At 39.7% G+C, this 23,831-nt stretch overlaps 1 protein-coding gene across 7 annotated transcripts in view; it reads left to right on the forward strand.

The window, feature by feature from the left end:
- The window catches only part of LRIG2 (leucine rich repeats and immunoglobulin like domains 2), a 113,387-nt gene that overhangs the window by 55,545 nt on the left and 34,011 nt on the right, over positions 1-23,831 (forward strand). For 5 of the 7 annotated variants that reach the window (XM_055401543.2, XM_055401544.2, XM_088835591.1 and 2 more), the window contains 7 exons: positions 557-720; positions 2,294-2,614; positions 3,552-3,833; positions 4,965-5,414; positions 6,017-6,166; positions 8,829-9,113; positions 11,956-19,842. In XM_055401543.2, the coding sequence (XP_055257518.2) occupies positions 557-720; positions 2,294-2,614; positions 3,552-3,833; positions 4,965-5,414; positions 6,017-6,166; positions 8,829-9,113; positions 11,956-12,182 (1,879 nt within the window). In that variant the 3' untranslated portion in view covers positions 12,183-19,842. Of the gene's footprint in view, positions 1-556; positions 721-2,293; positions 2,615-3,551; positions 3,834-4,964; positions 5,415-6,016; positions 6,167-8,828; positions 9,114-11,955; positions 19,843-23,831 lie in introns of those variants that run through there. The other 2 variants (XR_008682666.2, XM_055401546.2) reach the window with 1 other exon arrangement.

Genomic DNA, 23,831 nt, shown 5'->3' on the forward strand with positions numbered 1-23,831 from the left:
CTCTCCATCCCTCTCCCTCTTTCCGCACACACTCATATACATATGTATACTATTACTTTCCTTAACCAGTTGAAAGTAAGCTACAGACATCATGACATTTTACTTCTAAAATATCTTAGCATGTATTTCCTATGCAAGGTTATTTTCTTGCATAACCACAAAACCATTATCACACCTAATGAAATTAACATTGATAAAATAATATCTAATATGCAGTCAATACTTAGATTTCCCCAGTGTCCAAAAAAATGTCCTTTGTAGATATATTTTCTTAATGAAGTATCTCACTCTACATTTGATTGTAATGAGTCTTCAGTTTCCTTTAGACTAAAAATAGATCCCTTACCCTTATTCCCCAACACCTTTTGTTAGTGTCTTTCAGCACACAGTCATATTTCAGGAAACAAGGTTTACCGCTTGATTTTGTTTTCTTATGGTTAGTCAGGTTAGGCATTTTTTTGGCAAGAAAAGTGAATAGATTTGTAGTAAGCTTTTAATGCTGGAGAAACTCGGAATGAAAAATAAAGAGCAGTTACTGTCCGCTTTATTTCTACAGGATTCTGAACACCAACAGTTTGCTCTGTGACTGCCATTTGAAGTGGTTGCTTCAGTGGCTGGTTGATAATAACTTTCAACATTCTGTGAATGTAAGCTGTGCACACCCTGAATGGCTTGCAGGGCAAAGCATCCTGAATGTGGATCTGAAAGATTTTGTCTGTGGTTTGTATTTTTGTTTTAAATTTTGTGTCTTATTCTTTACTGTCTTAACAACAGGATTAAAAAAATTTAAAGTAGAATGCTTTCCCACTAGCCTGTTTACATTTTTTTATTTTTTTCTCTAATATTGTAATTGTAGCTTGAATTTTGTGTTCTTTGACTTAATATTACTTAGGCAGTCTTTTTTCCTCTGTGTATTCTTAAACAGTCATTTAAAATAATGTCAGTATAATAGCATCTTTATGAATGTAAGCCTTTTCTTTTTAGGGGATTGTTAGCCTTAGAATAAATATCTAGTAAGATTCCTGCGTCAAAAAGTATGAGTTTGTTTGTTCATGAATTCATTCAAAAGTATGATTTTATATTTAGTAGATCTTGAAAAAGTGCTCCCAGGAGTTTTCAAACAGATAACACTAGTTTATGTGGTCACCAACAATGTATGGAGGCACCAATTTCATTTGTTTTCTACTTTTAATACATCTTAAGACAAAAGCAGCAAGTTCTGGCAGGGTTTTGGAGGAGAAGAGGGGACATAGACAAGCTGTCATAGACGAGTTGTCTTACTTCTAACGCTTAATCGTCATTCAAAGTATACATCTGTATTCTCATTTTGGAGATTTTTCTTTTACACCTACATTTCCTTTAAAGTAGTTAATTCTTAACTTTTACACAATGGAACTTTTAGATCAGTGTATCTGTGTTGCTAGTAGCATTTAGATACCTGTACATTGCCAGATCACTTAAAAATGCTTAGGACATTTGGAAGTTCAGGTGCATAAAATACTTAACTTGTTTTTACAAATTTTAAATTTGTAAAATTGTAAAACAAATTTTAAGGAAGAAAGCAAAGAACCTAGTTACATTGCCATGAATGCCCTCTGACTTTACTTAGTTTTAAATGTAAACATACCCTATATATGACACAGTGAAATGTTACTGAGTAAAGACATTTCGTTAATGCTGCTTCTCTTAATCATACCTGCTTCTCTGAATCAATTCAATAATATAGTATTATTTATGAATCTATAGTTTATTAACCAGTCCTAAGCCAGTCTTCAGTTGGACTTTTGACATATTTGAAACTTTTCACTGTTTTAGTTGAAAGTTATGCACAAAGTACTTTCAGATAGTATGTTTTATTAATAGAATACTATTTATATATATGTTATATATACACAAACACATACATACAAAGGATAATAGAATGAAAGCTTGATTTAAAATTCTAATTTAAGTTTTTGCTTTTGCCAGTAACTGGTAATACTTAAGATAGTGCATTCTAAGCGTAAGTGACAGTAAGGGAGGGTGGAAAGAATACTAAGCCCTGAAGTTTGAAAACCTGGGTTCCAGTCCAGGCTGAGCTGCTGATTTATATGTCTTAGAGCAAGTCATTGGCCCTTCTGGGTGTCATTTTCCTCATGTTGAAATAAGGGGATTGGGTTCTAGTTCCGTAGGCCCTTTCAACCTTATCATGACATTTTGTCAACAGAACATGCAGTTTTATATTACTTGTTTTAAAATTGAATCTGTAGTAGCAAAAATAAATCAGTGACTTGGCTCCTGCTTTTCCTCTTAGATGATTTGCTCAAGCCACAGATAAGAACTCATCCTGAAACCACAGTTGCTCTGAGAGGTGTGAATGTGACTCTGACATGCACTGCGGTGAGCAGCAGTGATTCACCCATGTCTGCTCTGTGGCGCAAAGACAGTGAAGTCTTGTATGATGCTGATATTGAGAATTTTGTTCGTTATCAGCAACAGGCTGGAGAAGCTCTGGAATATACTAGTGTCCTACATCTTTTCAATGTGAATTTCACAGATGAAGGAAAATATCAGTGTATTATTACGAATCACTTTGGTTCTAACTATTCTCACAAAGCCAAACTGACTGTGAATGGTAAGAAATTATACTTCCTGATGGGTTTAAGTTAGAAGGATTTTTCATGTTTAGTTTTTGAACTTCTGACCAAGAAGATTACATTAAACCTGACACTGGGTGAGGGTCCTTACTGTTTCTGTCTTTAGGGTTACGACAGTATACAGGCTAGATTGTTAATTTACCCACTTTGGCCCTAATTAGTCTTTGACTGAGGGGTAAAGGTGAATTCCATGGTTTTAGGAGATGAACTACTCTCTTTTGTGTTTTTGAAAAAAAAAAAATTTATTTTTCTCTATTTTGTTTCTAGAACTGTAATTCTGTTCTAAAAACTATAAAATTTATTCCTGACACTGTTCACAGGGCCGTCCAATAACTGGGAGTATTAACATTACTGGGGCCGTTGATCATTATCATTGTCTAAATGTAGTCAATGAAACCATTTTTGAAAATAATGCTCTTTTTCATTGTGTCTGTTGAAAAAATAAACAACAGCTTGATTGGTCTATTGCCTATTAGATTGAATAACTACAGCACTTCAGGCTTTGTGCAGCCAAAAGATGTACATGTGTCTTGCTTCCGGGCTGTTTTATGAGCTGTTTGAAGGCATAAATTTTTTTTTATCATGCATCTCTTAAGTAAGGAATAGTAAATATTAAGTGCTAAAATATGGGTTCAGAAAAGTTTATGGCCTCAGCTTTTTCTGTCCCTGTCAAGGAGATCAGGTAGATTTGTCATGCATTCTGGAAGAGTTAGTCATCACTGTACTCCATGCTCTGAGATTCTTAGAGAAAAGATGGCCTCTGAAGTTGTTCAATGCAGAGAGCATGTCTTCTCAAAAAAATGGAGCAGCACAACAGTTGGTATTTTGCCTAATAGATTCTCCCTTGTGTGTGTGTATGTGTGTATATATATTTTTTCCCCACCCACTATTTTTTGGTGATCTTTTTTGGAACAGAGATGCCATCTTTTCTGAAAACTCCAATGGATCTAACTATTCGCACTGGTGCCATGGCCAGATTAGAATGTGCTGCGGAGGGGCACCCTGCACCTCAGATTTCCTGGCAGAAAGATGGTGGTACTGACTTTCCTGCGGCTCGAGAGAGACGCATGCATGTCATGCCTGAGGATGATGTCTTCTTCATTGCAAATGTGAAAATAGAAGACATGGGGATCTATAGCTGCATGGCACAGAATATAGCAGGCGGTCTCTCAGCAAATGCCTCGCTCATCGTGTTAGGTACGTTTACTGCTTCGTGGATCCATACTTTTGTGGGAGTCCTTTTATTGTGGATCAACTCTTGGTCTTAATGGCAAGAAAAATATCAAGTTAGATTTCAGTTGGGACCCTTATATCTTTGTTTCATTGTTCTGCCAATTTATACAGGTATGTGTAAGCTTGGATATTAGTGGAACAGTTAACTGGAATCTGGGGGAAATTTTGAGGGCAGAATTGGAGATTTTTATCCCATGAATTGAAAATTCAAATCCCTTTATCCTGTTCTGTTTCTGTCAGTTTTCTACTTCATGTATATGTTTTTTCTATGATTCGTAGTGAACTTTCGTCATACTGCTTCAGAGAACTTGAGACAATTTAACTTTCCCCCCTTATTTTATTTAAAAAAAATTTGTAAAAGACGAAAAGACCTGTCTTCTTCTGGTTAGATTTCCTGTTGTCCTTCCAGTGTGCTCCTGTTAATCCTGTGCTCTGGTAAAATGTCTTTTCTCTGTAGATTTCCCCTGATAAATCAGTTTTTTTTTCTTATTAGAACATTTGTCTTTGTGGGACTCAAATCAAGGCAAGTTCTCTTTGCCTCCAGATGTTAGGGATTTTAAAAATGTGTTGGTTTGTTTAACTACTTGTGTAACCAGGAAAATAAACTTACTGTTTAAAAATTTTAAGATAGGCAGAAAAATTTGAAAAAAGGAGGGAAAGTCACTCAAACCCTGTTTAGATTTTGACATATTCTGGACTTTTAAAAAATACTCATCTTCATGTGGTTATGTATACCTACTTTTTTCCACTTAATGTTGTATCACAGAGTTACATTGTCATTAAGTCTTCATGAAATATGTGACTGTACTGTAAATTACTCATTTTTCTGCTAGATTTTTTTCATCTTTAAAAATTATAATTCTGTAGTAAAAATTTTTGTATATTAATCTTGACTTCTTCACCTAGGATCGCTTGCTCTAGGTAGAATTCCTGAGAGGAGATTTAGATTTTTGGAGGCTTTTGCTTTTCTGAAAAATTTCTAATCCTCCCATGAGCTTATGAAAGTGCTTACTTCATCATAACCTCATTAGTCTAATTCAGTAGAATTTTAAGGATAAAATTGCCTGATATTTTTTTAATGCATCTTTCTGTTAGAGACACCCTCATTTATTAGACCCCTGGAGGACAAGACAGTAACCCGCGGTGAAACTGCAGTATTACAGTGCATAGCTGGAGGGAGTCCCGCCCCACGCCTCAACTGGACCAAAGATGATGGACCTTTGCTGGTGACAGAACGGCACTTCTTTGCTGCAGCCAACCAGCTTCTCATCATCGTAGATGCTGGGCTAGATGATGCTGGGAAATATACCTGCATTATGTCAAACACCCTTGGGACAGAACGTGGTCACATTTATCTAAATGTGATTTCATCCCCCAATTGTGACTCTTCCCAGAGTAGCATTGGACATGAAGATGATGGCTGGACCACAGTTGGCATTGTGATCATTGTTGTGGTCTGCTGTGTAGTGGGTACCTCTTTGATCTGGGTCATTGTTATTTACCACATGAGAAGAAAAAACGAAGACTATAGTATCACGAACACAGGTAAGTGGTGTGCGGTTGACCACTGTGGCTTGTGTCTGAGTCAGAATGTAGTGAAAGTATCACACATACTTTATGTGTGATAGAGGAAGAGTTTTTCTGCTAAAATGTCCTACTCCCTTGATGTGATGGAACCTCTCTAGTGAATAATTTTAAGAATTTCTAGATAGTCCCCCCAGACTTTGCTCTTATAAACAGTTGCAGTGCACCTTCTTTCTTCAATTCCTAAGGCTCATTTCTCTTGTAATTTTCCTGTGGGAATGAGTGGAGTCCTTATGACAGAGGTCAGTCTTTCACACCTCTCACTCACCCTGAAGCCCTGTGAGAGAAGAGGTACAATACAGCTAGATAGATTGTGAAAGTGCATCTGTGGATTTCAGACTTTAGGTTTTGTTTCTTTTGTTAATACTTTTAAAATGAAGCTTGGGGGAGAATTCTAATGAGAAGTAATTTTCAGAGAAAATTCTAAGAGCTCTTGAGTTCCTGGGTACATAACATTTTCTTGGTCGTTAGTACAGAAGTAGAATACATTTGCAAAATAGTCTTCTGAGTGTTGATCTAAATTACCTAACTTTATTTGAGAGTTACAGATGTCTCTTTTACAGAGGAACTCAATCTGCCTGCAGACATTCCCAGCTACTTGTCTTCCCAAGGAACGCTGTCTGAGCCACAGGAAGGCTACAGCAACTCTGAGGCAGGCAGTCATCAGCAACTTATGCCTCCTGCCAATGGATATTTACACAAAGGCACTGATGGTAATGACTCTTCATTGTCTGTGCTTACCGTTTCAGCCTACCTGGTTGGGTTTAGTTTTCAGTGGATAGTCTTCCCCACTAACTTGAAGCACTATTTTAAAATAAGATACACAATGAAAACATTTGGATCCATGCAAAACAGGATGAAAATTGACTAGATTCTTAATAGAGGAGAAAATCATTTGACTGAAAGGAGGAACACATTCTTTTTTTTAAAAAAAAGACAGAAATAGTTAACATTTATTGAATGATGTTTGAATGTGTCAGAAACCATTTAAATATTTTTACATGTGCAAACTCAGTCCCCATGACAATCTGTGTATTCGGTACCAGTATAATCACTGCTGCACCGATTAAAAGACTGAGCTACAGAGAAATTAAGACATTTATACAAGACTACACTTAGTGATCATTTAGAGGGAGAAAAAATTCGAACCTAGGTGATCTATTTCTACAACCCGTATCATTAGCTAATCTACTACATGACAAATATATTATAAATTATAAGCAGACAAAGAGAAAATGACACATACGCAGTAATTATTTCCTTGTGTGTGTGCTAAGTCATGTCCAACTCTTTGTGACACAGTGGACTACAGCTCGCCAGGCTCCTCTGTCCATGGGATTATCCAGGCAAGAATACTGGAGTGGGTTGCCATTTCCTACTCCAGAGGAACACATTCTTAAACAAGGGATTGGCGAACACAACAAAAGCTTCCAAACCAAAGTATTATTATGGGAGAGAGATGTTCTAGAAACTTCTTTCAGGTGTCTTTTATCCTTTTCAGGCATGAGCATCCTTCAGACCATGTCCAGTAAGTTTGTTCTATCTGCTGACAGGTAGACATTCACTCAAGTTTAAAGGGCATTGATGATTCTCAGTATATGTTGGAGAGCATCAGAGAGAGATAAAATAGTTAAGATATAAAATAATTAAGAGATATAAAATAATAATTAAGAGATATAAAATAATTAAGTTCTATTAAGAACTTAACTTCTCAACAGTACTTTTTTCTACTCCACCCTTCCCATGGGGAGTGACAGAGCACAGGGAGGAGAATTAAGGGATAGAATTGGGTTTGACTCAGTTCTTCTTTCCAGCCATGTGGTCATGAACAAGTTATTTAAAATCTGACCTTTAATTTCTTCATTTTGAAAATAAAGCAACAATATTTTATAAAGCATTTCCCTGAAGATTCTCAAAGATTCTTTGAATGAATCTGTGTTGTACTTCAAGTACTAATCAAATGGAAGGTCTGTTTCATTTCTACAGAGATTTTTTTCTAGGCTGGACGTTACTAGAACTTCTTTGTAAAACGACAAATTGGATTTTCTTTTGACTTTCCATGGAAAGGAGAGTATTTCTAGCTTTTTTTGGCTGCACTCAGCAGTTTGTGGGATCTTAGTTCCCCGACCAGGGATTAAACTGGGGGCCATGGCAGTGAAAACACCAGATTCTAACCACTGCACTGACAGGGAAGTCCTTCTAGCTGTTTAAAGAATACTTAAAAGCCTCTCATCTTTGCAATTTATAGGAAATAGCACTACTTTCTGGGTTAAACTTAATTACTTTCAGTTCTTTTCCAGTTCTAAGAATTCTGTTGCTTGATCATGAATAAGTAACTCACTCTCTAGTTCTTACTTTCCTCTCTTTTATCGTTCAATTTTCAAATACATAATGGTCCAGGGAGCTCATTATTAAACTTCTACCAAACACACACTTGTCAGTCAGGACCCTTGATCGTCAGAAACTTTCTCTAGGAGTCCTTTTAGTAACTAGTGTTGCTTAACCTCTTGACTCATGAAAGTCATAGGGACTTCTGTGAAGTGAAGTCATCCTAGCTTCTTGTTCTCTGCTTTAGTTTGCTTAAGCCAAACATATGTCTTATAGTACAGTGCCAACCTTATCTTGGCTCTCTTGATTTTAGCGTGACTTTATTCAGGCTGGACAAGGGTGATTTAATGTACTGTTCAGGAGCGTGTGTGCTGAAGTCAGAGGACCAGAGTTTAAGTTTCAGCTTTCCTCTGGTCAGTATGTCTTCGGGCCCGTTACCCAACCTCTCTGTGTTGTAGTTATTCCATGTATAATATAGCAATAATAATTAGTACTTACCTCATAAGCATATTATAAGGATTAAATAAGCTAATTCACAGAAAGACCTTGAAACTTCATCATGTTTATAATGTCAGTTCAGTCGCTCAGTCGTGTCCGACTCTCCGCGACCCCATGAATCACAGCACGCCAGGCCTCCCTGTCCAACACCAACTCCCGGAGTACACTCAAACTCATGTCCACAGAGTCGGTGATGCCATCCAGCCATCTCATTCTCCGTCGTCCCCTTCTCCTCCCGCCCCCAACCTTTCCCAGCATCAGAGTCTTTTCCAGTGAGTCAACTCGTCGCATGAGGTGGCCCAAGTATTACAGCTTCAGCTTTAGCATCAGTCCCTCCAATGAACATCCAGGATTGATCTCCTCTAGAATGGACTGGTTGGATCTCCTTGCAGTATAAGAGACTCTCAAGAGTCTTCTCCAACACCACAGTTCAAAAGCATAAATGCCAGGTGTGATGCCAGTGATGACAACTGTTAGAGAAAACTAATGACTGGCAAAACTGAGTCCTTAACTGAGGGATGTTTGGTTTCTTTCCCATGTTGTCATTAGGTGGCACTGGCACCCGAGTTATCTGCTCAGATTGTTATGACAACGCTAACATCTACTCCCGGACCCGAGAATACTGTCCATACACCTATATTACTGAAGAGGATGTTCTGGATCAGACACTGTCCAGCCTTATGGTCCAGATGCCCAAAGAGACTTACTTGGTACATCCTCCCCAAGATGCCACTATCCTGGAGAGCCTGGTGTCGTCAGCAGATAGATCTGCCTTTCCCACCAACCACGAGAGGATAAATGAGAAGAAACTTTCCTCCACACAGATGAGCAGTGGTAAAGGGCACAGTATTTTTTGTTGTTTTGGTTTGTTTTCACTTTCACCTCCTTGATTTTTCCTTCTGTCATGTCTGTAGCACTCTAATTTGACAGAAACAACAAATTAGTATACTGTAATAATTAGCTACGGTTAACTTTTATAAACTAGAGCCAGAGATTTTTATGGAAAGAAGTCTGAAGTTGTAGGATGAAAACAGTTTTTGTGGGAGTTGCAAGATCTTATTTCTAAAGATTCAGGAAAAGTTACAGAAAAAGTTTCACATAGGCAGTACTTTTTTCTTCCGTATTTATTTAAATAATGGAGACCTGAAATACCAAGGATACAATAATTTGGGCATAATTTGGTGAATATTTTCACTTCTGTGATTTAAAAACATTTTATTTGGTTGCTCTTCTATCAGATAAATGTTGAGTGTCAGTATGACTTGGCAGGTGTTTGCTTTCAGTTGTATTGTGCAGATGAGGAAGAGGAACACATGTTGTATTGTGAAGATGGGACATTTGAAACAACCCAGTCAGTAAAGCAAATCAAAGCAAAGCAAAATGAAACTCTTTCTAGACCATGAAGGGCACTCCTGAGTATGTCTTCTTATCCATCCAGTCTCTTCATCAGCTCTCACCCTCTTGTCAACCTGGAATGGAAGAGCACTGGAAGTAGGGTGGGGCTGACCACTGCAGGTTTCCAGTGGAAGACCATTGTGTAGGGATGCTTCCAGGGATGGTTCTGGCTGGAATAAACGGAATAGCATGGACTTTTGCTATGTGCTCTGTTGTTCTCATAACTAAGTTTTCTAAAGAGGGTGCATACAGGTCAGAGAAAAATATCCTGTTATTAAAGTTAGTCTTGTCTTTAAAGTTCGGTGTCCGTGAAAGAAAGGCATCAACACTAAATCCATTTCCCCATGTCTTAGAAGAGCTGTACACACACAAAGTATTAAGTTGAACTAAAAACGCAGTATATCTTTCCCCAACTTTGGGGTTATCTATATTGTTAATCTGGTCTGTAAGTGAGGAAATCAGCAAATGAGAGTGCTTTGGTACGCTGCTTGTTCCTTACCTAGGGTGCCTGTAGCTTCTTGCTACTCAAAGCATTAGCATTAGCTAGGAGCTTGTTAGAAATGCAGAGCCTGTGAACCAGAGTCTGTATTTTAACACAAATCCAGGTTATTTTATGCGCGTTAAAGCTCCAGAAACCCTGCTCTAGCTTATTTTGCACATGGTCTTATTTTTATTTCTGAGTGTTCGTTTCTAAAATGTTGGGCTCACCTTTTCCAAAATGCAGCCCCATGAAGTTAATAATATAACTTTCAGTCAGTGTTCTCTGGGGAAAGAGCTCACCACTGCAGTAAATAATAATGATAAATGCATATTTTTAAAACCAAAGTACAGATAACCTGATTTAAAACACCAGCTTTTGGTTATTATTTTGTTTTTAGAATTACTGGCATGCTAGAAACTGAAGGGGAATGGTTGTTTATTTTTAAATTGATTTTTTAAAGATATTTTGTTATTTAACGATACAATGATTGCTTAATCCATGTTTTTTTTCTATGTATTATGCATCTTTCATTACTATTTGGATACTAATTCTCTTTTAGTCTGTTTCCATTTGTATAAAGAGTTTTAAGCTTTCATTTTTTTTTTTTTTGAGGTGTTAGATTTTTTGAAAAAACAACTTGAGAAACACAAATAAGAATAAAATATTTTTCTGCTCCCAAGGAAGTTTGAATCACTAGTTAGGAAAACTGACCTATACAGGAGTAAAACTTACTAATATACCAAAGTAATAAATGACAATTGGATTGCACAGGTAGTAAGCAACCTAGAAAAGAAAAGAATACAATAGCTTCCCAGTGGGATGCAGAACATAATCTAGTCCTTCAAAATGATTACAAACAGAAATTAGCCCACGGATTTCCCTGGGAGTCCAGTGGTTAGGATTTGGTGCTTCCACTTGCAGTGACTTGGGTTCAGTCTGCAGTTGGAGAACTGAGATTCCATAAGCTCTCGGAGAAGGCAATGGCAAGCCACTCCAGTGTTCTTGCTTGGAGAATCCCAGGGATGGGGGAGCCTGGTGGGCTTCCATCTAAGGGGTCGCACAGAGTCAGACACGAATGAGGTGACTCAGCAGCAGCAGCAGCAGTTCTTACCTGATGCATTTCCCTTTAGGAAGAAATTGCTTTGAGCATTCAGAAGAGGTGTGCATGCATGTGTGCTAAGTTGCTTCAGCCATGCCCGACTCTTCGCAGCCCTATGGATGTGTAGGCCGCCAGGCTCCTCTGTTACTGAGTCCAAGCTTGCTCTGCTCACTGCACGGTAGGCCAATGATTCCAAGAGATGAGGTGTTGAGGTAAGGAAGAGACTTTAGTTGGGGAGCAGGCAGACCGAGAAGACAGCAGGCTAGTTCCTCAAAATAACCATCTTTTTGGGGTCTGGATGCCAGGTTCTTTAATAGATCAGAGAGAAAGAGACAATGAGGAACTAAAGTCAAAAGGCAGATGAGAGAGGGAGAAACACTGGGGAAGTAAAGTCTAAGCTTTCATTTTTATGGTAACAGAAACACCAATAATAGGTGAAAGTAGATGACACATAGCACGATTTCAGTAATTAATTGGTGAGGTTGTTGGTTAGAAGGGTTTGAAAGACCGTAGTTCCAGTTTTTGTTTTCTTTTTTTGGTTGTTGCAAGAAAAACGGCAAGTATACATTTGATCTTAACATCCTTATTTAGGAATACTGGGCATCTTTATTTCTTTGAAGACTTGGGTAGAAGAAAATTAAATCTTAGAAAATTTAAACTTCCATTCACCACTGGTAATTATTACTGTCTTTCATTCTCAGAAACCTTGCAGCGGCCTCTGTGGAACGTAAGCAGAGAATCAGGTATGCCTCATCCTCCTTTCCCCCAGCAGTCAGTCCTTGAGTCATCACAACTCCATCAAAACGAGGGCCTGGCAGAGAGTGATCCAGACTGTTCCACTTCCCCCATGCCCTGTCGCCAGCTACACGACCACAGGTTTGATTTTAGTAGGACTCGGAACATTCAAGATGGCAGTGAGGGCACATGAAACTCACCCTAGGATGAAATTTCAGCAGACTCAGATTAGTTGATTTTATATTTACTACCTCAGAGTTCAGAAGAAACCCCAAAGTCAGCATTTGCTTCACTTATGTCTACAGTTCTAGCTGACCACACCAAGGTAGGCCAGGCATTCGTTTGGCTTATACTTGATGAAGAGAGGGTAACGGCTGACAGAAATGGGTACATCTAATAGAAAATGTGCAACCTGGGCAAAGGAAGATAAAGGACAAAGTGCGCTGTGATGGTTCTACTGGGATGTGCCCAGGTGTGCATGGCCTCTTAGGAAGAGTCTCCTTGCTGCTTAACACGTTGGATTGTCTCAACCTGCAGAATGACCCTGAATAAACAATGCCATTTTGTTTTGCCTTCCAAGGAAGAGAAATAACTTTGGAGGCCCCTGGGAAGTATGCCTGGGATTCTGCAGTGATTTTAAATGTATAGTTGAGAGTGGGACTTTGATATTCAAGGTCGTCGACAGGAATCCCAGACTTGACCAACTATTACCAGGTCAAGAGTTTTGTATTCTTGTGAATCTCTCTCTCATTTTTGGTCCCTGTCGTCCAGGGGTCTCATTGTAAATATATGTGCATTTATAAATAATTTTTGTATTCATTGATCATATGTGTTGCAATGTAAATATTTTTGATATGCTAAAATTATATATATAATATCCAGTTATAATATTGACAACAGCTTCTCAGACCACAGATTTTGTACAGCTTGGTTTAGTGAATCCAAAGATTTTGTTTCATGTTTTGAATACATACTTGTTAAGAAGTATAATAAGTATAGAAGCACGGTACCTAGTGATAGCGTACACACAAACACAATCTTGGTGTAATTAACCGCTTTCTTGATACCTAAAGATTGATACATCTAATCATTTGTCATCTGTTTACAAGTGCCAGGTAATATAATCTTTCTAGCATAAAAAGACTTTCAAAAGACTAGTAGTCTTGTTATTGCCATGTACACATAGATAACTTGTTTTGGGAATATCTTCTTTGAGCAAAGTACTTTATTAATAAGGAAACCAAAGATTGCTTTTTCTCTCTGTGTGTGTGTTTGTTTTAAACAGTTTAATATCTCTTCTACTAATGCACAGTATATCTTAAGGGAATACTGCTTTGGGGAAGAACATGCAGAAACTCATAAAACTTCAGCATGGTCCTTGTTTTGTACAAGTGATTATTTAAGCCAAAACGTTTTCTTGAATCTCTGATAGCAAAAAGCTTTATGTTAACAAAAGACTTAGTGCTGTAATAAAGTGTAATGAACTAAAGCTCTTCTTTCTGCTTTCAGAAAGAAAGGCTGTCAGATTCTGTCCTCTGAATTTAGTGAGTAGTTATGTACTAGATGAATTCAGTCACTTAAATGAAAGTATCAATTTTTAAGTCATTGTACATTTCAAGGGTTTTAAACTTTGTGTAATTTCTCAGCTCTTTGCCAGGAAGTTTGGCTGAATTTCATACTAGTTCTCAATCCTAAGTTTTTGTCCCATAGGCAGCAGCACTTTTTTAGCTGTTTTATACCACCATGTCTTTCTTTCTTTTTTCCTTTTTAAATAGCCTCATTCATTTTCATTTCGAACTTAAGTACCACTATTTTCCTTTCCTTTCAATTTTGGATCCCTCTTCTTACTTACCAGGTTGTATTAATAGTGTAGCTTGTACTGGGCTGACTTAGAATCAAGAAACCTGATTTAGTTTTAGCTCTGCTGCTTACAAGTTGTATAATCAAGGGCACGTCTCTTTACTTCTCAGCCTGACTTTCATTTATGAAACGACATTTTACTAGATGCCCTAAAGCCCTTTCCAGCTGTAACGTTCTATGAATCTGTGGTCCCTCCAGGAATCAAGGAGGATTATCTACTCTAATAAAAAGCTGCTTTCATGAAATATTTGTTAGAGTAGAACAGGAGTGATGCTGCTTACTCTGACTTGAGCCAGATTTATTTCCTCTATAGCAGGACCTTTCACGAGGAGAAAAAACCTTCTCTATAAGAACCTTTCACGAGGAGAAAAAACCTTCAGCTTCTAAAACAGCATCAGTAAACGTGAAGAATCTTGATTAGATTGAGAACTACCCTTGGTGTGTTACAACACACCAGAGTATCCGAATCTGTTGAGAGGTATGCCACTGCCAATTTGCGGCCAGTTTATGACTCACCTTTCTAATGTATTCAAGGTCATTCTTCCAATTATAGTACTCTGACTCACATTCTGATGGACTTTCTTCAGTGAAAAAGGTGGAGTTAGAGCAAGGCTGCAGTGAGCATCAGCTGTTAGATGTGAGAGAACAAAACCAGTGTTCTAGAAAACTTAAAATATACAGTCGCTGCCTCTCCTTTACCCACTCCAGTGTTCTTGCCTGAAGAATCCCAGGGACGGGGGAGCCTGGTGGGCTGCCGTCCATGGGTTCGCACAGAGTCGGACACAACTGGAGCGACTTAGCAGCAGCAGCAGCCTCTCCTTTAGCAGTGGTCCCTCTGCTGCCACTCGTATCAGGCTGCTCCTGTACAGCCAGGTTCTCTGTCGTGTCAGCTGGTTGAGATGTCCTCCCAGATATTGCTAGCTTTCCTAAATAGAAACACTTGCCTAAAAAACTAGTCAGGAATTTGATTAAATGGGGATAGTCTACCCCTGGTCTTAAGAATAGTAAATTTAATAAATTCTAAATTTAGGAGGTGGAATTCCTGAAATTTTTCATTATTGCATGTTTTTGACCAAGCAGATGCTCTGCTATAAACAGGATTAGTGGCTCATCATTGTTTCTTCCCAGCAGTATAACATCTGCCTGTCACCAATTTAATCAGAAATGTTGACAGCAAGGCAAACAAATGCCGAGATAAATACTCTGTCCCCCACCCAGTTACCACTTCGTATCAGTAAGGATGCATAAATTCTCTTCATTTGTTTGTGCCCCTCTGAGACTGATTCTGTAAGTCTACCTTGAAGAAGAAATAATGTTTTCCTTGTACTTACAGCTTCCCTGCCACAGAATCTACAAGTGGACCCCATTGGCTTTCTGTCATTCAGCCTCTGATATGCTTTCCCTAGATGCAAGTGAATCTGTAGAACAGGAAGTACCAGAAACCCAGCCCAATGTGCTGTCCCCTCTAATGTGCCGTCTTATAATGCTTTAAATGTGTATTTCTCTGTAAGGTAAATGTTATGTTTAAAAACAGTTGCCTTCTTGTTGCCCATTGGGAGGTTGTAAAAGAAACATTAAGATGTTAAGCAACTTAAGAATCTTACCCATTTTTCTAAGAAGAGGAAGAGATAAAGTCTTTAGTTATGTAGAGGGTTGTCATATGAAACAAGGATTAGATGCACTCTTTTTATTCCATTGGACAGGGGTCATATCAGTGGGACAGAAGTTACAGGGAAATAGAGTATATTCAGTTCAGTTCAGTCGCTCAGTCGTGTCCGACTCTCTGCGACCCCATGAATCACAGCATGCCGGGCCTCCCTGTCCATCACCAACTCCCGGAGTTCACCCAAACTCATGTCCATCGAGTCGGTGATGCCATCCAGCCATCTCATTCTCTGTCGTCCCCTTCTCCTCCTGCCCCCAATCCTTCCCAGCATCAGAGTCTTTTCCAGTGAGTCAACTCGTCGCATGAGGTGGCCAAAGTATTGGAATTTCAGCTTTAGCATCAGTCCTTCCAATGAACACCCAGGATTGATCTCCTTTAGAATGGACTGGTTGGATCTCCTTGCAGTCCAAGGGACTCTCAAAAGTCTTCTCCAGCACCACAGTTCAAAAGCATCAATTCTTTGGCAATCAGCCTTCTTCACAGTCCAACTCTCATATCCATATATGACCACTGGAGAAACCATAGCCTTGACTAGATGGACCTTTGTTCACTTGCCAATAATTCTATATACCCTAACACTCTAAAAATTAGATTTGTCTGACAATCAATAGGAATAATCAGCCTTTCATGGGAGAAGTAGCCATGAAGCTACTTCTACATGAAAGTAGAACCCTCTACATAACTACATAACTACAGAAGCTAAGTAATCATCTGTTAAGAACATTGGAGAAATTTCTGGATTGAGATGGAATATGGGCAAGATGACTTAAACCCTCTTTCAGTTTTATCATTGGAATTCTCCAGAAGCAGTCAGTCAAAAATCTTCGTCCTTCAGAATCCTTTGTATACAGTAAGTTTACTGTATAATTAAAAAAAAATTATTTTTAATTAAAATATTATGTTCTTTGGTTGACAAAAGAAGCCTGTTCCGTGTTAACAATGGCAAACATGAAACTAGGCTTTTTCTTTTAAGAAAATCTATTATGTTCCTAACCCAAATGGCATTACCATAATAAAAATGTCACAGCTTATAACCCTTTTACTCTTTAATTTTTATTCCTGTTTCTTTTTTTCTATTCCCCACCCCCCACCATTTCTTTCTTATCAGTGGGACTCCATGGGAACGGGAGTGGGAGCGTGGCGTTCAGTTTTGTACCCAGTGTTTTACCCAAGTGTGTTGTGGCCTTTTCTAATCACGTTAATAGCCAGAGAAATGCCAAAGGAGTGGTGAAGTAACAGAGGTAAATTGGCTGTCATTTTATGCTACATCTTCCATTTTGTATTTTGCTTCTGATGCAAATTACAGAAGTAATGGTGAAGCAGTTGGACCTCAGAAAGTTAAGATTGCTAGGCAACCTGTTAGTAACGTTTCATTTTTCCATTACGTGGTCTCTTTCCTAGTTCAGTTTGGCTGATGTTTTTCCCTCTTGCTTCTAACCTAAAACTTTTTTGTTTGGAGTACAATCTAAGTCAACATTAGTTTAACCTTAATTTTCTTCTTCCTCTTTCTTTCCTTGTTCCTTCCCTTCCTTCCTTCCTTTCCCCAGTTCCTTTCTTTCACAACTGCGTGGTTTGTTGACAAAAATAACATGTTCTGAATTGAGATATGTTACAAACTTCTCTTAACAGCGCCCGAAAGCCCATGGATTGCCTGGAGACTTTGTGGGAACTGAGGGACGTGTGTATGTGTTTGTGCACATGTGCGTATGTGAGGAGTAATGCTTGGACCTGCTCCCTCGAGGTTGTATGTTGTGTGTTTCTTAGCAATTCTGATCATCTCTACCAATAGTTGGGGTGAAGGTAAAGCAACAGCTTGATGTGAACCTGTTTTCAAATGTAAGGAGTGAGGTGATCTTTTGTCAGCTCTAATTGATCAGCAGGCGGTCAGGCGCTCTTTGGATCTCTCTTGGCTTAAAGTGGCCTCTTGATCCATTGAGATACTGCTTCTCCCCTCTCCTTTCCCCTTCTCTCCTTTTACCCGTCAGAGGATGTCAGTCTGAGCAGCCATGGTACTCGATGTATGTAAAGAGAATTATAAGCCAAGTTGTTGTTCAGTGTGGCCCTTTCCTAGTATCTATTTATATTTTCTCACACATGAGAATGTATATTTTATAAAGCATGTGTTTGTCTACTTGTTTGTCTACTGTAATGTCTTCAATAAAGCTAAAATACATGATGATGTTCTGGTCTTTTCTTGCCTAAAAGACAGGAATGAAATGGTGCATTTTAAACTTTGTGGTCCTTTTGAGAGGGTCTCCAAATAGCTATACAAGTTAAAATGGGGAAGAGCTGCTCTCCTCTGGTTCCTGCCATATTTAGCAGTCACATACAGCCTCCAACCTGCCCTGGGTGCAGCCTGCACTGTGAGCTGCCCCAGGTGGGCACTGCTTGTTCTCCTCTTCCTCCCTTATGCTGCCCACTGTGGTGCTGTATGCCTGGTGGATGGAAAGAAACACAGTTTGTTAGAAAATAAGAGTGCTGGAATTCCATTGAGCCTCAGTGGTAAAAAATCTGCCTGCCAATGTGGGAGACTTTAGTTGGATCCCTAGTCCAGGGAGATCCCACATGCTGCAGAGCAATTAAGCTCATATGCCACAACTTCTGAGCCCGAGCTCCAGAGCCTGAGAGCCGCAGCTACTGAGCCTGTGTGCCTAGAGGCTGTGCTCCACAACAAGAGGAGCCATGGCAATGAGAAGCCTGCACATTGCAACTAGAGAGTAGCCCCTGCTCTCTCTAACTAGAGAAAGCCGGGGTACAGCAATGAAGATCCAGTACAACTAAAATAAATACGAGTGCTTTCTGCATCAAGAATTTGAAGACTGTTTTCTAATCTGGTAAATCTTTAATAAGATATTTGAAGAATGTCAGTATTCTGGTCAGCCTCCTTGCTGTATGGTTTTAGGGGCTATTTCCTTTGAGTTTATCAACTCTTTGAAGGCCAAGCTCCTAATACTGATCCCATCGTCACCTCTGCTGCCATTTATTCTTTGAGGCATGTTCCACAAACATCATTTTGTTTGACTCACATAGTACTCCTAAGATGTGGATTGGGTAGAGGATTTTATTTACTTTTTTGTAGTTACCAAAAATGGCTCATTGAGATCATCAAACAGTGTTAAGAAGCTTTTAGGCAGTAGAGCCTGGATTTGAATTCAGAACTTCTGACTCATGTTCAGGATTTTCCCCACTGTGATATTTTCCAGTTCTGAAGAGCGCTTACAGTCTTCACAAACATTGGAATAAAAACCTTCTGGGCATTGATCACTTTGAATATGGTCTAAGTCTGGACTGGAAATGTACAGTGGAAGGTGATTTTTACTTTATTCCTGTTAGGAAAACACACTGTCATTTTCTTATTAGGTGGAATGAAGAAAAATGCCATGATTTTATCATTTTTTTTGTCTTGAAGTGTGATGTACTAGGGCCCAAGTAATAGTCCTGCTGAGTTATGAAATGTATTTGTTTGCACTCAGCCTTTTCGAAGCTTGTAACCCAGTGCTGAAGCGGTCTGTGTTGCAGGGCCAGTTGCTATGACCTCCATGTTTGTAAAATACATTAAGCCTTGTGTAATCAAGGCTCTATAGGGAATGTTCCATCTGCCACCTCTGCTGCTTTTTTCAGCCAATCAAGAAATCTTGAAATTTCTAAGGCCAAGTTTGGTCACTTTGTTTATTTAGGTCATAGGCCAACATCAAAGCCAGTTCCCAAAGGTCTTGACAAAAAGAGACAAGTAAGAAGCACTGTTGTTCAGTCTCTAACTCATGTCTGACTCCTCATGACCCCATGGAGTGCAGCTCACCAGGCTTTCTTGGTCCTTCAGTATCCCCTGGAGTTTACTCAGACTCAGGATCATTGAGTCAGTGATACTGTCTAACCATCTCATCCTCTGCCATCCCCTTCTCCTTTTGCCTTAAATCTTTCTCAGCATCAGGGTCTTTTCCAGTAAGTCAGCTTTTTGCATCAGGTGGCCAAAGTATTGGAGCTTCAGCATCAGTCCTTCCAATGAATACTCAGAGTTGATTTCCTTTAGGATTGACTGGTTTGATCTTGCTGTCCAAGGGACTCCAAGAGTCTTCTCCAGCACCACAATTCAAAAGCATCAATTCTTCAGCACTCAGCCTTCTTTATGGTTCAACTCTCACATCTGTACATGAAGGATGCAGTGAGAAAGCAGTCATGTGCTGGCCAATGAGAGGAGAAACCAGACCCGCTGACATATTGACCTTGGACTTCCAGACTGCAAAATTGTGAAAAAATAAACTGTCATTTAAGCCACCCACTCAGTGGTCTTTGGTTATAGTACCCCCAGCAAACTAATTCAGTCTTTCAGTAACCCAGCCAGGTTGGTAGACTTTTTCTTACAACTCAGGCGAAGTGAATTGTGTAGTCACAATATCTAAAGCCCATGGTCTTCTACTGAGCTGCTGCTGCTGCTGCTTCTCTGACATCGGTTGATGCTTTATCTACTGAAACGCACTGTAGAGAGCCTGGAAATGAAACTGGCGCACACCAGCTGGCATGCTTGGAGTTCTGAAGTGTCACACATTGCCAGTCTCACAGTGGTTGCAACAGCAGTGACTGCAGCACTGAACCATGCTTTGCCAGAACACAAAAGAGTGACACGTGTTTACGGCATAAATGATTGTGTGTTGCGTGCATCTGGAACCAAAAGCAAGGTATTTGAAGCATTTAGAAGTAAGTGCTTTTAAGCTTCTGTTTTTTTCTTCTTTTCAAAGGAGAGGCCAGGTTTTTAAATCAGTAAGTAGAATCCCATATGTGGAATGACTGGCTGCTTTTGAGTCATATACCAGATCAAGTAGTTTAATTTTTGTCTTTTTTAAATGCGCTGTCAAAGGCTGTGTGAATTCCTCTCTCTCAAAAACAATAGGCATGTGGTTAAGGTCGGCAGTGCTAGAGGCCAGCTTGAATTATTTATTCTTCTGGGCAAGCTCCAGGGACAAGTGCACGAGTATATGTTCCATGCTAGGAACAGTTAGTGCAGAGAAGAAATACAATTATCATCAAACAGTGAATTACTGCTGCTTCTAGGGCCCTGTTGTTTATATGAGTAATCTGGAGGTGGCATGGGGACACACAGATGAGCTCTTACTGAAAAGGAACTTCAGTTTAAGACTCAAGTGTGTAATGTTGAGGACTTTTGACTTTAGGAGAAGCACAGAATAAATCACAATGAATTGCAGGTTTGGGGAAAAAGCAACGCATCCTGTCGGCTGAAGTTTTACCTCCCGGGCCCCACTCCACAAGCACCAGTTTTTTCTGACACCTTAGTCACCTGTCTTACCTGTGAATAGGTACGATTTTTGGAAGGTCCTTTGAGGTGGAAAGACTTTAATACCCAAGGAGGGAAGAAGTTTGAAAACTACCTCCCTGTCTTCCCCTGTTGAAAGTCTCAACATTTCTTCCTTTCAGCCTTAATTTAGAGAAGCCCTTAAGGACTGGCTGGGTACATTACTTACCTTACTCCAGGAAAGGGAGTCTATAAAGACTCCCTTTGTTTACTCCCTCTGTAAACTTGAGTTTACAGAGACGACTGGTTCATTTTCTCCAAAAGTCTTTCCTTGTGTCTTATTCACATTCTAGCAGATGCAGGATTTGTTAGTGAAATGGCTACTGAGGGTAGTGACAGAATTTAAGAATGGCATAGGTAGGGAGAGGGCAGAGGGAGGGCTTGAAAAATAATAAAAAGAATGGCACAATTTCTTTTGTAGCTCTTGAAGGCAGAGTGGGCTTTTAGAATACCTTTGGCTTGGGAAGATCCCCTGGAGGAGGGCATGAAAACTCACTCCAGTATTCTTGCCTGGAGAATCCCATGGACAGAAGAGCCTGGAGGGCTACAGTCCGTAGGGTCACAAAGAATTGGACACAACTGAAGTGACTTAGCACACACACCTTGGCTTAGAAAGCAAACCTGTTTCCTTTCTGTCTCCACTAAACCTCCAGCCCTGAATGTTCCCTTCTGTATTGCTCATCCTACTCTTCTCTCATGCCCCAGTAAGAGAGTTTGGGAAGAAGCAGCAAAAAAATCTAAACTCCTAAGTACCCCATCTGCCATCCATTGTGAAAATACCCTCTTTTAAGCTCAGTAGAGCTGTGCTTTTCTGCAGGGACAACTGTCTGGTATGTGAGGATTTCTTATGACCAACAAAATTTTGAGTTTCCCTGAGGCCTGCATTAACCATACGGTTTTAAAGTCAGTGATTTGAAGCACCATCTTTGATGTAGAACAGAGCTGTTCTAATCCTGCCTTCACCTCTTACACATTGTGAAAGCTCAAGTCTTGTGCCTTGTTCTCATTTTCTGTAAAGTAGAAAGAATCATGCCTACCATATCCAGTTGTTGTGAGGAGGTAATTCATTTAAAGTACTAAGCACAGTTCCCAGCAAACTGTGGGAAAAACTTCAGCTATTAGCTATTGTCATGGGCACCCAAGAATACTCCCCCCCGCTCCCCTCCCCTCCTGTCCCTGCTATCCCCATCCCATCCCTATCCCACCCCATCTGAAACAGCTCAAGATAAGGAACGTCAAGTTTCCCTCGAGTCATTTCAAGGGTAGCCCTAGAGATTTGGGTTCCTAGTTGGATTTTATTTAGAAACAAGATACAATCTCCTGAATCTACGGTTAAACGAAAAAGTGACTTTAGCTAGAAATCAATTGGACTGACATTCTGGTCAGCTGTGCCACTCGCTGACCATGTGATCTTGGAAAGTAGCTTAACTGCTGGGTCTTGATATCATCAGCCAAGAGAGCATTTGCAATGTTATCAGATGCTCTCAGAGGCCCCATTCCAGCTCTGAAATACTGTTTTTTCTGGGCACAGAGACCCATCCTCACCACTGTCCCTATTGTGTCTTTGTTTCTTCCAGTTATTGTTTAGTGGTTCTTCATTCTTGGCTAGGGCTGCAGGTTTGGGCCTGGCCTGCTGAGATAGCAAGCTAAAGGCTTCAGGTTTTGTCCCCTTGCATCCAGGTGGCCTCACCCAGTCTCCCAGCCCCAGGAGGGAACTCACTTTATCAGAGAATAATAATTACAACACTTGCATGGGATTTTATAGGGGGTAAAGAACCTGTCTAGCTTAAATGAATGAAGTGGGAACTGATGTCTAAAGAAGTCTTTTTGTTGGAGAAATATTGACTCTCCCAGAAAGTGTGTTGTATGAACTGACCTCCAGTGACCCTGAATGAGGGTCATCCTTGGTCTACAAATTCCACTTACTGTGTAGTCCTAATGACTGTAAGAATTCTTGCAACATTCTGCGGCAGACTGAATTATTTTTCAGAACATTCTTTTCAGTACTTAATACATTGACTTCATGCCAAGAGAGATGCTGACCTTGGGAAAACTGGAAGCAGAACACTTGAGTTCGAATCCTGACTACTTCACTTACAGGAAAATTATGCAGTTTCTTTTAGCCTCCGTTTCTTTCTCTGAAAGACAGCAATGATAATACTACTCATCTCAGAATCTCATGTCAAGATTGCTGTGAGCACCGAGTGAATTGTTGCTACCAGGAGAAGCAAACTGGTTTTACTAGATTTAGCATGTGTGTGTGTTCAGTTGCTCAGTCATGTCCAACTCTTTGCGACCCCATGACTATAGCCCACCAGGATCCTCTGTCTATGGAATTGTCCAGCAAGAATACTGGAGTGGGTTGCCATTACCTCCTCCAGGGGATCTTCCTGACTCAGAGGATTGAACCCGAGTCTTTTGCATCTCCTGCATTGGTAGGCAGATTTTTTTTGGCCACTGTACCACCTGGGAATTTAGTTCATCCACCTTATTGAGAGTATAGGCGAAGGGAAATGGCAACTTCACTTCCTCTGGCCCCTTCGGCCAGTCAGTAGACTGCACTTTATCCATGACAAACAGCTATAGCTTTTTAAAAATAGATTCAAAACATCATTCTGGTTTTCCTAAGGCTCCTCAGGGTTTACCCCATGTTTGAATTGTCCTTGGTGTGAAGAACGACCAGAAGCTGCTTGCAGGCAAAGGTGGATTGTCTCTGTGGGCATTCCATGGATACTACACATAGCACTATCTCCAAGCAGCATGAACTAGGACACTTTGATGGGTAATGGGAGCTTGAATATTTTATATATCTTGTTTCAAATTATACTTGAGTTCAAAAAGCTTAGTAGTAGGAAACTAAATTGCAGGTCTGGCAAAAGATTGAAGAGAAAAACCTAAAGTAAGAGCGTTTAAAAAAGGGATCCTTGCTCAGTTTGGGAGCTTTGGCTTACTTTTCTTGATACTCTACTACCATCTGGCTTGGATTTTCTTCAGGAAAAAATAACTGT

Source organism: Moschus berezovskii, chromosome 4, assembly GCF_049115385.1.
Source record: "Moschus berezovskii isolate FMDL1 chromosome 4, NW_MosBer_1.0, whole genome shotgun sequence".
In the NCBI taxonomy this organism is placed as follows: domain Eukaryota; kingdom Metazoa; phylum Chordata; class Mammalia; order Artiodactyla; family Moschidae; genus Moschus; species Moschus berezovskii.